This window comes from Mercenaria mercenaria, chromosome 15 (assembly GCF_021730395.1).
Source record: "Mercenaria mercenaria strain notata chromosome 15, MADL_Memer_1, whole genome shotgun sequence".
In the NCBI taxonomy this organism is placed as follows: Eukaryota; Metazoa; Mollusca; class Bivalvia; order Venerida; family Veneridae; genus Mercenaria; species Mercenaria mercenaria.
Genome location: NC_069375.1, coordinates 9,068,580 through 9,081,831, shown reverse-complemented (window position 1 = coordinate 9,081,831; position 13,252 = coordinate 9,068,580). Strand labels below are relative to the sequence as shown.

The 13,252-nt window shown below is 34.8% G+C and overlaps 1 protein-coding gene across 7 annotated transcripts in view; it reads right to left on the bottom strand.

The window, feature by feature from the left end:
• LOC123546141 (uncharacterized) overlaps nucleotides 1-12,934 on the bottom strand; it is a 57,361-nt gene extending 44,427 nt beyond the window's left edge. For 4 of the 7 annotated variants that reach the window (XM_045332346.2, XM_045332352.2, XM_045332359.2 and 1 more), the window contains exons 1-2: nucleotides 12,298-12,932; nucleotides 7,854-7,935 (exon numbers count right to left, since the gene is read on the bottom strand). In XM_045332346.2, the coding sequence (XP_045188281.2) occupies nucleotides 7,854-7,935; nucleotides 12,298-12,594 (379 nt within the window). In that variant the 5' untranslated portion in view covers nucleotides 12,595-12,932. Of the gene's footprint in view, nucleotides 1-7,853; nucleotides 7,936-12,297 lie in introns of all 7 variants that reach the window. The other 3 variants (XM_045332332.2, XM_045332337.2, XM_045332341.2) reach the window with 1 other exon arrangement.
• Nucleotides 12,935-13,252: the final 318 nt, after the last annotated feature.

Sequence of the window (13,252 nt, the reverse complement as noted above, 5' to 3'; positions counted from 1 at the left end):
CATATCTTTTTTTACATTTTTATGATTCAATGCAGTGAATAGAGCCAGTCTATATCCTATATCCAATGTCATAATAACTTTAACATCATTTTTAACTACAATTATCTCTAATGAAATAGAATTAGACTAAAAAGATAAAAAGTGTAGAAATATCTTAATTATTAATCTAGTGGCTAGTCTAACAGATACTTTACACAGACACTCTACTAGTGGCCAGTTTAACAGATACTTTACACAGACACTCTATTAGTGGCCAGTCTAACAGAATCTTTACAGATACTTTACACAGACACTCTTCTAGTGGCCAGTCTAACAGATACTTTACACAGACACTCTACTAGAGGCCAGTCTAACAGATACTTTACACAGACACTCTACTAGAGGTCAGTCTAACAGATACTTTACACAGACACTCTACTAGAGGCCAGTCTAACAGATACTTTACACAGACACTTTACTAGAGGCCAGTCTAGCAGATACTTTAAACAGACACTCTACTAGTGGCTAGTCTAACAGATACTTTACTATGCAGTCTAACAGACTTTACCAGACCTCTACTAGGGCAGTCTAACAGATACTTTACAAGACACTACTAGAGTCAGTCTAACAGATACTTTACTAGAGGCTTGTCTAACAGCTACTTTAACACAGACACTCTAAATGGATACCTAACATTTAAAATAGAAAAAGTTGTATAGATGTTTTGAAGAACTTTCAAAAAACATGTAAGCAAATAAATACTTTAAGGATGTGTTTCTATGGCAACATCATTAAAACGTAATTTCATTTCAACTTAAATTAATTTAGACTTACTGTCTCCAAGAAAAGTCTCCAATATACATAATAACTTTTATAATTACAATGCCCTTGTGTATTACACAATCATGATAAAATGATAACTTAATTTTCAATATTAAAAGAACATACAATTCAATTACTAAGGTAGTTCTGCATGTTTGAAACAAATACATGATGTAAATTTTATTTAAACCATATTTTTCCAAGCATCATTATATTCAAATGAAATTCAGCCAATAAAGAAAACAGGGTAATGTTAGATCAATTTGGATATACTGATTTTGTTGTCAATTTCCACAAGGGTTCTACGGGCAAATCACTTCTTTTATGACATTTTTACATAAAGAAAAGGTTTTACAATGTAGATTTTAATTAAAATTTTGAAAAGTTTTTACAGTGAAATGTGCAGAACTACCTTAAAAGAAAATGAAGTGCTGTTTGCAAACTTTTCATTGTACAAGGATGTATAATAGTACATAACGACTCAACAGCCACAATGAAATACTGGAAAAATGTGGCCATGTATCCACATTTTTATTAATGTTTTGCTGGGTATTTTTTATCAACTGCAGCTAGCAGCAAACTTGAAGACTTGAAACTAACTGTTTCTTTTGTTTTGTTGGGTTTAAATCACACTGACACAAAGTAAGGTCATATTCCAGATTGTATTTTAAGGTGAAGGATTTGTTATCCACAGCTGTGAAGGATAAGTGATTCAATGTCGGCAACTTTAACCACCTGACCAGAGAGACCCCTAAAAAGTCTTAAGTAACTTGCTTAAGACGCAGGACTCAAAAATATTACAAAATAATATTTAAATCACTTTTAGCTTCTGATGTTTTATGTAACAAGGCAGTCTGATAGCTATATCCCCCGTCAGTGTTATGGATAGTGAAAGGGTTGATGTTATTGAGTGGAAGCATTGACATTGTTAAGTGTATTTCATTATATATAGAAGTCCATGTATGACAACATCAATGAATTTGAAAATCCTTCAAGGAAGGAGATAGAGAGTGCATGGACACAAAATGGAAGGCTTCATCATTTGACCTTGAGTTGTGACCTTGAGTCAACATGGCTCACTCATGAGTTCAGCACATCATCTTGATGAGGTGATCATTTGACCCAAGTTTATAAAAATCCTTCAAGGGGTTTAGGCGATACAGAGCTCAAACATTTGACCTAGAGTTGTTACCTTGACCTTGAGCTGACATGGCTGACTCATGAGTTCTGCACATCGTCTTGATGAGGTGATCATTTGACCAAAGTTTCATAAAAATCCTTTAAGGGGTTTAGGAAATACAGAGCTCAAACTTTTGACCTTGAGTTGTGACCTTAACCTTAAGCCCATGGCTGACACATGATTTCTGCACATTGTCTTGATAAGGTGATCAGTTGACCCAAGTTTCATGAAAATCATTCAAGGGGTTTAGAAGATACAGAGCGGACACAAATTGTTACGGATGGAGACCATCCCTATAACCCACCACCACTTGCGGTGGAGGATTGCTTGAAAACTGTAAAACTAGGATTTATCCAAACAAAGATTTGGAGGTGGATGAATGGATGAATATACTCAAATGGATGGTCAATGAGGTTTTTCAGTGTGTAAAAATAGCCCATAAACTGGTATTTTTGAGGTTTCATATAGAAAACAGAATTTAAAAAAACTCCTAGGGCGTCCTTGGGCATTTATTCCCCAGATGGAAATAAGTCAAGTCGGATCACTTAGCTCGAGTTCTAACACCAGGAACCAGGGGTGGAGTTTTTCAGCCTTGTTTACGGCTCTTGTTTACATTATCAATGGGGTTGAACCAACATTTCTACAAAAGTAGTGTAATTTCTTCATTCAAATAATATTCTATTTGGTCATTAATTTATCATTCGTTCGCATTCAATACTAAAAGGATCAGGAAATGAGTTTTTTTTGCCCTGCATATCATGCACCAATCGTCCTCACTTTCTCATTCCACCATATTGTTCTCGCATTGTTCGCGTTCCTCCTGATTAGGAGGTGGTGTGAAATTTTGACCCGAGAACAATGTTCTTCGGTCTTGTTTATGTCATTAGGGTGATTCTATCTCGGTCGGACACAAAAGAACAAGAACAAGAGCTATCCATAAGACAGCCAAGCTCGACTATTCGAAATATTGTCACAGAAGCAGGAAATTATTACCCAAAATGTTAAATATCAAAAGAGTTCTAAGTTGGAACGGGGACATAATTTGACCAAAATGCATATCAGAGTTATGGGACTTGATGCTATCAACTAGTTTTATAACCCCGAAGAAACATGTTAAGTTTCAATTCAATATCTGCATTAGTTTTGGAGATAGTAACTTGCATGTAAACTTTAACCAGAATTTTCTAAGTCCAAAAGGGGGCATAATTTTCTCAAAATACATGTTAAGAGTTGTGGAACTTGACCCAGTGAGGTTGGTAATTGACCTAGATAAAGAATAAATAAGTTTCAAATCTGTATGCCTTTTAGTAATAGCTGTATGTACTTGCATGCAAAACTTTAACCAGAATTTTCTAAGTCCAAATGGGTGCATAATTTGCCCAAAATACATGTCAGAGTTATGGGACTTGATTCTTTCAACTAGTTTTATAACCCCAAAGACACATTTGAAGTTTCAATTTAATATCTGCATTAGTTTTGGAGATAGTAACTTGCATGTAAAACTTTAACCAGGATTTTCTAAGTCCAAAAGGGGGCATAATTTGGCCAAAATACATGTCAGAGTTGTGGGACCTGACCCAGTGAGGTTGGTAATTGACCTAGAAAAAGAAAAAATAAGTTTCAAATCTATATGCCTTTTAGTAATAACTGTATGGACCTGCACGCAAAACTTTAACCAGAATTTTCTAAGTCCAAAAGGGGGCATAATTTGGCTAAAATGAAGGTCAGAGTTATGGGACTTGGTGCTATCAACTAGTTTTATAACCTCGAAGACACATGTGAAGTTTCAATTCAATATCTGCATTAGTTTTGGAGATAGTGACTTGCATGTAAAACTTTAACCAGAATTTTCTAAGTCCAAAAGGGGGCATAATTTGCTCAAAATACATGTTAGAGTTTTGGGACTTGACCCAGCAAGGTAGGGAATTGACCTAGAAAAAGAATAAAGAAGTTTCAAAGCTATATGCCTTTAAATGATATACTTGCATGCAAAAACTTAACCAAGGTGTGATGCCGATGCCGACGCCAGGGTGAGTAGAATAACTAGACTATTCTTCAAATAGTCGAGCTAAAAACGAAGCATCCAAGGATGCCCATGAGCATAAAAAGAAATGGATTTTTATATAGAATTGAATTATATGGACTGATTACAAACAATTTTGGATTCAAGATTTATTTCAATGATTTTCAAGTTGTATTTGAGTAAATAATAAATTATCTACATTTATTTTCTTCAATGAATCAGATATTATGTTACAGAAAAATCTCTTATTTATTAACAAGCTATTACATTGTAGATGACCATCTTAAAGTACAGGTAACAAAGAACACACTATATCTATCAATAAATTCTTGTTTTATATATTATGACACATTAACAGCTGAACAAAAGATGACAGCATATTTTAATGTATAAATTACTCCTTGGAAAAACTCCAGTAACTCAGTATTGTGAGATATGTATCGTTTATTGACAAACAAAAAGACAACAAGAAATGCATAAAAAAAATACAATATGACTGTAAGGCCTAAAAAAAAATTCTTTGTTTCCGGTAACATGCTCAAAAAAATTAGGGTAGGTAGGTCGGAGTTTTTTTTTTATTAAGTGAGACTTTTCGGAAATTATTTTTGTGTCCAAAAATGAATACAAATTTAGGGGTTATGCCTTTAGAGCATCTAACATCACTGACCATGTTTAAAGCATAGAAATTGCTGTTTTGCAAGTTTTTGTTAAACTAGAATGCCCCCCACTGGTACATTTGTCACAAATAAGGGGCAATAATTCAAATGTTTGCAGTCTTAATGGGGTATAGCCTCAACAAACATTTTATGAAAAAATTCATTATTTTAGGCCATATACTTTTTGAGCTATGAGCATCACAAACAAAAAATCCACTATTTTGGCTATTTCAAGGGCCATAACTCTGTAATAAGCACCAAGATTCTCAAGAAGAATGCCAATTGTGCAAGGACACATCATGATAAAGACTCAAGCAAGGTTTCATGAATTTACATCAAATACTTTTTGTGCTAGGCACATAATTAGGTGAAAATGTGCATTTTTATGCCCCCACTTTTGGAGGGGCATATAGATTTGCCATTGTCTGTCCATCCATCCTTCCGAGAATGTTGTGTCGCGCCTAGCTCCAAAAGTATTTGATGTAGAGTCACAAAACTTTACAGGAATGTTGGTCAGCATGTGTAGTTGTGCACATGGGGTTTCGTGTACGGATTCATTTAGTCGTGTAGGAATTTTGGCCCCTGACTTAGTAAAAAATTGGTCATTTTAATGTTGTGTCGTGCGTAGCTCCAAAAGTATTTGACCTAGAGTCACCAAAGTTTTCAGGAATGTTGGTCAGCATGTGCAGTTGTGCACCTGGGGTTTCGTGTCTGGATTCTTTCTGTCGTGTAGGAGTTATGGCCCCTGACTTAGTTAAAAATTTGTCATTTTAATGTTGTGTTGCGCGTAGCTCCAAAAGTATTTGACCTAGAGTCACCAAAGTTTATAGGAATGTTGGTCAGCATGTGCAGTTGTGCACCTGGGGTTTCGCGTCCGGATTCATTCAGTATTGTAAGAGTCATGGCCCCTGTACATTATATATGGTTATTTTTGGCATTTTTTTAAATAGCAACATGTTGTTTTCCTAAAGCTGATCTGTGTCCTTTGTCATGTAATGGGGGCAATCTGGTCCAGTGGACACAATTTTCTGAGTTTTTACTATTCAGGGGCCATACGTTCTAAATAGGGTGAGCCAGCCAAAATATAAGGTGTGTACAATTTAATACAAAGCACTTATGGCAAGTTTTAAAAACTATTTAATATTAAATACTTTTTAGCAGGTGCGTCACAAGGTGAAAATGTGCATTTTTTTACTATTTCAGGCCTAAACTCTGATAATAGGGGATTAGACCAACATGAAAAATTAGAAGTTATATTATTATTGATTAAGACTCATGCAATGTTTCAGAATCGATATCAATACTTTTGAGCTAGGCGTTTTTCAAAAGTGGCAAATGTCATTTTTGACTTAATTTCAGGGGCCTTACTCTGGAAATAGGGGGCGGAGGCAGAAACGGAAATAGGAGATGCCAAGAATCATATTATAAAGACTCATGCAAGGTTTCATCAATCTATATCAAATACTTTTGAGCTAGGCGCGTCACAAGGTGAAAATGTGCATTTTTTATTATTTCAGGGGCCATAACTCTGAAAATAAGGGGCGGCCCCAAATGAAAAATAGGAGGTGCACAAGTTCATATCATGAAACAAACAATTTTTTTTACGCCTAATACTATAAATTGAAACTTAATGCATGTTCAAATTTTCATGATTAAAACAACACAGCCAATATGAGGTTTTCTTTAACCTTTACCCTGCTAAATTTCTATAATGAACTTATCCATCTTCCAATTTGGATAGTAGCATTAACTGCTAAAAGGGGTGCTTACCAAAAAGATACTGGCTGAATACCAAACAGAGCAGATCATGATCAGACTGTATGGATGTGTAGGCTGATCATGATCTACACTGGTCGCAAAGGCAAATTCAGTTGTGTCCAGTATGGTAAGGGTTAATAGTTCTGCATATCTGTTATTTTATTTTATTACTTATTTTATTTTATTAATTAAATTAATGACTCCTATGGAGGATGAAGATATTGGACAATAGCTTGAGTCTGTGTCAAAAATATTTAGTAATAAGAGAGATAAAGATAAAGTGTATCAAAACACTAAATAAATATGATTCTAAGCAAAAAGGGGGCATAATTAATAAAATATTAGTGCAAGAGTTATGCACCTTGTGTCATACGATGTGGGTGATGATGTGGAACAACTATTTCAAGTTTGAATCAAATCTATTTGGTAACAACTGAGATATAGTGAAAATGCATCAAATTTAACCTTAAATTCTAAGTAAAAGGGGGCATAATTCATGAAAAATTGGTGCAAGAGTTACTCACCTCCATTTAGTAATAACTGAGATAGAGTGAAAGTGATTAAAACTTTAACCTGAAATTCTAAGTAAAAAGGGGGGATAATTTATGAAATATTGGAGCAAGAGTTATGACCCTTGTGTAATATGATGTGAGTGATGATGTTGAAACTATTTGAAGTTTAAATGCATATCGTTATTTTATTTTATACTATATTATTTTATTAATTCAATAACTTTAATGGAATTAGGTAAGGTTGGGGGAATTCATTAAATACTGGTACCTGAGTTATGGCCCTTGTGTCATATGATGTGGGAGATGATGTGGAACAACTACTTTCAGTTTAAATCAAATCCATTAAGTAATATCTGAGATAGTGTGAAAGTGCATCAAAACTTTAACCTGAAATTAAAATGGGGGGATAATTCATGAAATATTGGTATGAGAGTTATGGCCCCTGTGCAATATGATGTGGATGATGATGAAGAATAACCATTTTAAGTTTAAAACAAATCCATCAAGTAATTACAGAGACAAAGAGAAAATACATCAAAACTTGAAATGAGGTGCGGACGTGGAAGGACACTGACGCCTGGTCAAGTAGGACAGCTCTCAATACTTTGTATAGTCGTGCTAAAAATCAACCACACAACCCTATATCTTTGTTGTCTGCTATTAAAACTGAACTGAACTGACTTTATACCCAGCAACAGCTTTCAGTATTTTGCTTACAAATTTTTAGCTGTATTTTACTGAAAATAACCATTCAGCCAGGGAACCAGGCTATAATTTTTTAATAATTTTACTTCCTTTTACTAAACCTACATTCATTTTGGACATCTTAGCTTTCTACAGTCCTTTCATATCAAACAACATTGTCCTTTAAAAATACATACCATTGTAACCAAACATTTAAGCATCTAACAGTGTAGTTTTACCTGTATTATCTGTGAGAGTAGATTTCTCTGAAACAAACGATTTCTCTGGAGGTAAGTTGTCTATGGAAAGGAAAGGCTCTGTCTGAAACACAAAACATTGAATTGTTACTTAACAGTGGTCTGAACAAGTGATGCTGGTCAGGTTTTGTTCAGGGCACATGTTCTTGTTCAAATGCTCACATGTACAAGAAATACAGACTGGCACTATCACCAACCTGTCCATGTGGTGAGGAAGATCAGACTATAGAGCATATACTCCAGAAATGTAAAAGGCATGACCAGGAGCGAGCTGCGACTTTGGCTCAATCCACCAGAAACTGTATGGAGGCAATGAGGAGCTGCGGCCAATCACAAGTTTCATAGAGGCAACTGGTCTGACAGTGTAGTTGCGTATGAAGAAGAAGAAGAAGACTAACAGCAAATTAGCCCATATAATATATTCCAATAATCACCAGGGCCTTTATTTGAACCCGAGTCAAAGACCTGCTGGAAAACATTATTAGAGAAAAAGCCTTTGCCAGCATCTTACAAAGTGAGTCAGTGGCGCAGTGGTTAGCAGGTTGCACTATCACACTAGTGATCCAGGTTTGATTCCCAGTCACCGTTGATATCCAGACTAGTATTCAGTGTTGGGTGATTTACTTAAATTGGTACTGTTTCCAGCAGTATCAGCTAAGACTGGATGCTGGGGAGATAAATATGACAACTGCCATATGCTTCAATGGCTGGAAATATTACGACTACCCATGTTTACAGAATTGATAGAAAGATCATCATGATCAAAGCCAAAATGAAAATAAACAAGAGCACCGCCTTGCGGGTGCTGACGCTCATCTGATTTTTTTTGTGAAATAGAAATATTGTCCTACCCATGATTTTCTAAGTCTAAAAAGGGCCATCATTCTTGCAAAAAGCAGGATAGAGTTATGTTTCTTGATGTACAGTGTCCACTTATGATGGTGAAAAACTGTTGCAAGTTTTAAAGCAATAGCTTTGATAGTTTATGAGAAAAGTTGACTTAAACATAATACTCAACCAAGAAAATGATTTTCTAAGTCCAAAAGGGGCAATAATTATTGCAAAAAGCAGGATGGAATTATGTTGCTTGCTGTACAGGGTCAGCTTATGATGGTGAACAAGTGTTGCAAGCTTCAAAGCAATAGCTTTGATAGTTAAAGAGAAAAAGTTGACCTAAACATAAAACTTAACCAAGAAATCTGATATTTTCTAAGTCCAAAAGGGGCCATAAATCTTGCAAAAAGCAGGACGGAGTTATGTTTCTTGCTGTACAGGGTCAGCTTATGATGGTGAACAAGTGTTGCAAGTTTTAAAGCAATAGCTTTGATAGTTTAGGATAAAAGCTGACCTAAACATAAAACTTAACCAAGAAAACTGATTTTCTAAGTCCAAAAGGGGCAATAATTCTTGCAAAAAGCAAGATGGAGTTATGTTTCTTGATGTACAGGGTCTGCTAATGATTATGAACAAGTATTCCAAGTTTCAAAGCAATAGCTTTGATAGTTTAGGAGAAAAGTTGACCTAAACATAAAACTTAACCAAGAAATCTGATATTTTCTAAGTACAAAGGGGCCATAAATCTTGCAAAAAGCAAGATGGAGTTATGTTTCTTGCTATACAGGGTCAGCTTATGATGGTGAACAAGTATTCCAAGTTTCAAAGCAATAGCTTTGATAGTTTAGGAGAAAAGCTGACCTAAACATAAAACTTAACCAGGCAACGCCGACGCAGACGCCGACGCCGACAACCGCTCAAGTGATGACAATAACTCATCATTTTTTTTCAAAAAATCAGATGAGCTAAAAATAAATGAATACCAAACTGTAGTTGAAAGGTATATTAAATTAAGGGTTTGAGAATCTGTGCTTTGCAATTAAGATCATCATAGTGAATATGTATGTAACTTTGAATCTAATCCAGCCCGTACTTTTTGAGATACCAGCATACAAAACCAAAAACTGTTCATGGCAGATCATCTCAATGTGGAGATATTGCGACACCAAAAACAAAAGCATAAATCATCCTGACAAGAGTGAGTGCAGTAGCTCTACCTTGACTTCTAATAATGAAGGAAAAACTGAAGAACAAAAAAAAACATTTCCATTTCATATTCAAATTGTTACTGTACTGAACATGTAAGCTGCAAAATGTTTCCCTGTAATAGTTTATGACATGTACCTTGTGTTATCTGGCCCTACCTTCTAATTGGTTGGTGTTTTCCAAGACCACTTTTAGATAACTCTTGGAAAAGTTTGCTCCATAACCCGTATCAAAAACTTACCTGACATTTCTATGGCTTTTGAATATTTGAATTTACAGTATGAAGAACTAATACAAAATGCACAGCTCTCTATTAAGCAATAAAAGTTAAAGGCTAATCAATTAGTTCCTCCATATTTAGGAATGATTTTTATAAGCAGCTGCCTAAACTAGTCCAACTAATTTGACACAATCCTAGGAAATATTGAGATAATTTTTTCATATATCCCCACTCGTGTCAAACACTCGAAAGACCAATATAGTTGAAGCAATTTCCCATGAAATTTTCATCGCTGCCAACACTTTACATGCTATAGGTTTAAATTTTCTGGTGATTTAAACCTATGTAAGTACTGTACACGATTAACGTTTACCGTGTATACACACCAATTGATATGTGCAAGCGATAAAACCAATAACTTTACTTGACTGTGTACTGTGTTTCATCCTCCATTATTTTAGTCCTTCAAAGTTTTGACGTTTAGATTGCCAGTCACAAATAAAAAACAATCTGAACGTCGAATTATTTTGACTACTGCCTAAACCATCTTGTAGATATAAATTAGGTGCTTTTTTTTCCAGCTACTAAGTACAAATACATCGTGTTAATGACAAAGACTGACAAATTTGTGGGTATTTCAGATAAGATTAGATGCATATTTGAGTATGACATATGTTGATAGGAAGTAGGCATAATAAAGATTTTTTTTACTTAGGTCAGAATTTAAACTTAAATAAATAGTTAATGTTTCATTTTATTGAAAATCTAATGATACTCAGGAGTGGTAATTAAATTACCTAGGATTAGATTTGTTTGAAGTGTACATGGAAACAGGCTGATTCGGACCGTGGCTGATTCGGACCATGGCTGATTTGGACCAAATATTTTGGCTGATTCGGACCACATACTCTGAATAAAAGTAGATAATGACCATATATTTTGGCTGATTCAGACCACAAACTTTTATTTAATACTAAATAATGACCATATATTTTGGATGATTGAGAAATTTTCAGAAAATAATGTTGATTAAAGCTTATATAGGGGTTTAACTTGAAGTAAGGACATAAAATATACACCATCAAAGCAGGTAAGAAGTTTTGATAAACTAAAATGCATCATTTATGCATTTAAATAAGACTAGTTCTATAAATAATCGTCGGACTTCAATATTTTACGATTTTGACATTTCATATAGTCCGACGTTTTATCGCAAGTATGAATTTCCCGGTAGAACTTTCCGCAAAAGTTATTGCGGAAGGTTTTACAAGTTCACGGTAGAAGTGACTTGAAAGCGATAGCTAAATACCAACAACTGACAAAGAAACATAATTTACACATCCATTGAACATACTGTCTTACTGAAGATATTGAAGACCAGTCCGCACTTTGAAAATGAAATTTACATCCATTCACTTTCACAACACAACACAAAACTGTCAAATCTTCTTTATTATAAAGAATAATTTTAGACGAAAAAATATTCTCACGGTCGGTTTTGAAAAAAAGTGCGGCCCGTTACTAACGTATTGTGTATGTAGTATGTATATGTTTATAATCGATGGGTGTAATCAGCATTTATTGGTTGTCATTTTATTAAATGTTACTTAAATTAGTTGTAAAGTCATATCAAAGCAGGTTAAAAGGCTAGACCACATGCGTTCGGCGGTACCCATGTGTTAAATAATGGCCGCAGATTTTTTACAAGTGTCGTAGGCTAAACGTATTTGTTTTCGTCTAAGCATGTATAATTGATTCTATGTATTTATTCGGTGTTGTATTGTTCATGATATTTCAATAAATTACGCTAAAAGATTCTGTGAAATGCGTCAGGGAAGTGATTGGTGGTGCAGTTTTAGTTACGGTAAACCAATGTTTCATGTGTTTGAGAGTTTTCCTACATTACACTTCAATAAAATAAAGTCGTAATCTGTGCTATGCAAATGGCTGACATTCGATTAAACTTGACACAGGGACATGTTGAACGTCCAAATATTAAAAGGCGCCCTGTGCAAGTTTAATGTTATTGAACTAAAATAAGACTAATTATGGTCTGAGTCAGCCTATAGGCGTGTACTTATGTAGATCTATATAATAATCAGATAGTCCACTGCAACATTCTTTTACATATGAACTTGTTTAAATATTACTGTTTTAAGTAAATACCTCATGTGGCTTAATCGGTCTTCCTCTAGATCTCACAATATTTTCCCTGCTTTCGGACAGCCGCCCACTTTGAATGGTCTTTCTGGATTTTGCAGACATTGTTGCTCTTGAAACAGCACGATTATCCTTTGTTAAAAATATTTCTACATCTTTTGAAAGATCTGGATCGAATTCAAGGTACTCCTGATTGTTATCTGTACCATTTTGTTGGTCCTCAGCCAATGACAATTTTGGACCATTTTTCATGCTAACATTTTTCTTGCTTTTCTTTTCAATATTTTGCTTATTCATGGTCATGGGTAAAGTGGAGAACTTTAATTAATCAAGAAATGATAAAACATGCAATAGATAAAAAAGTTTATGAGTGTCACTCATTTGCTTTCACATTAAAGCATATAATTTTCTGAAATTTCGGTTCTGATAGCAACGGAGTCCTCCATGTTGTTTACACCGAATAACACATAGTTCTTATTCCTACGCAAGAAAAGTAATCTCCCGGGTGGAGTAATCCTGTTAACGGAAAAGAACTATCATGTGAAGATTGAGCCGTTATCTCTTTAAAAAAAGACATTTTTCCTAAATTATTTAGTACCATTTTGGAAAAACTTCTCTCCATGAAAACTTTGAGTCGATCATCAAAATCATATAAATTACTACACAATAGGTGCCCAAAGGGAGGTAAGCACACTAAATTTATAAATGACGACTGACTAAATGATCATTGTCATCGTTCCTTTAGCTTCTGCGAGTTAGTCTTTATCTTTTTGGATGGATGGATTAGCCCAGTGGTTTGCATGCTGGCTTTCCAATCCAGAGGTTCGATCCCAGACAGATGCCTCGGGATTTTTCAGAAACGCTTTCAGTGTTTCCCACCCAACTAGAGGCGTATTGGTCAAAAATAAAAAACCCAGGCAATTCTTATCGTTGCTATACACCGGGTACGTTAAAGAACCAA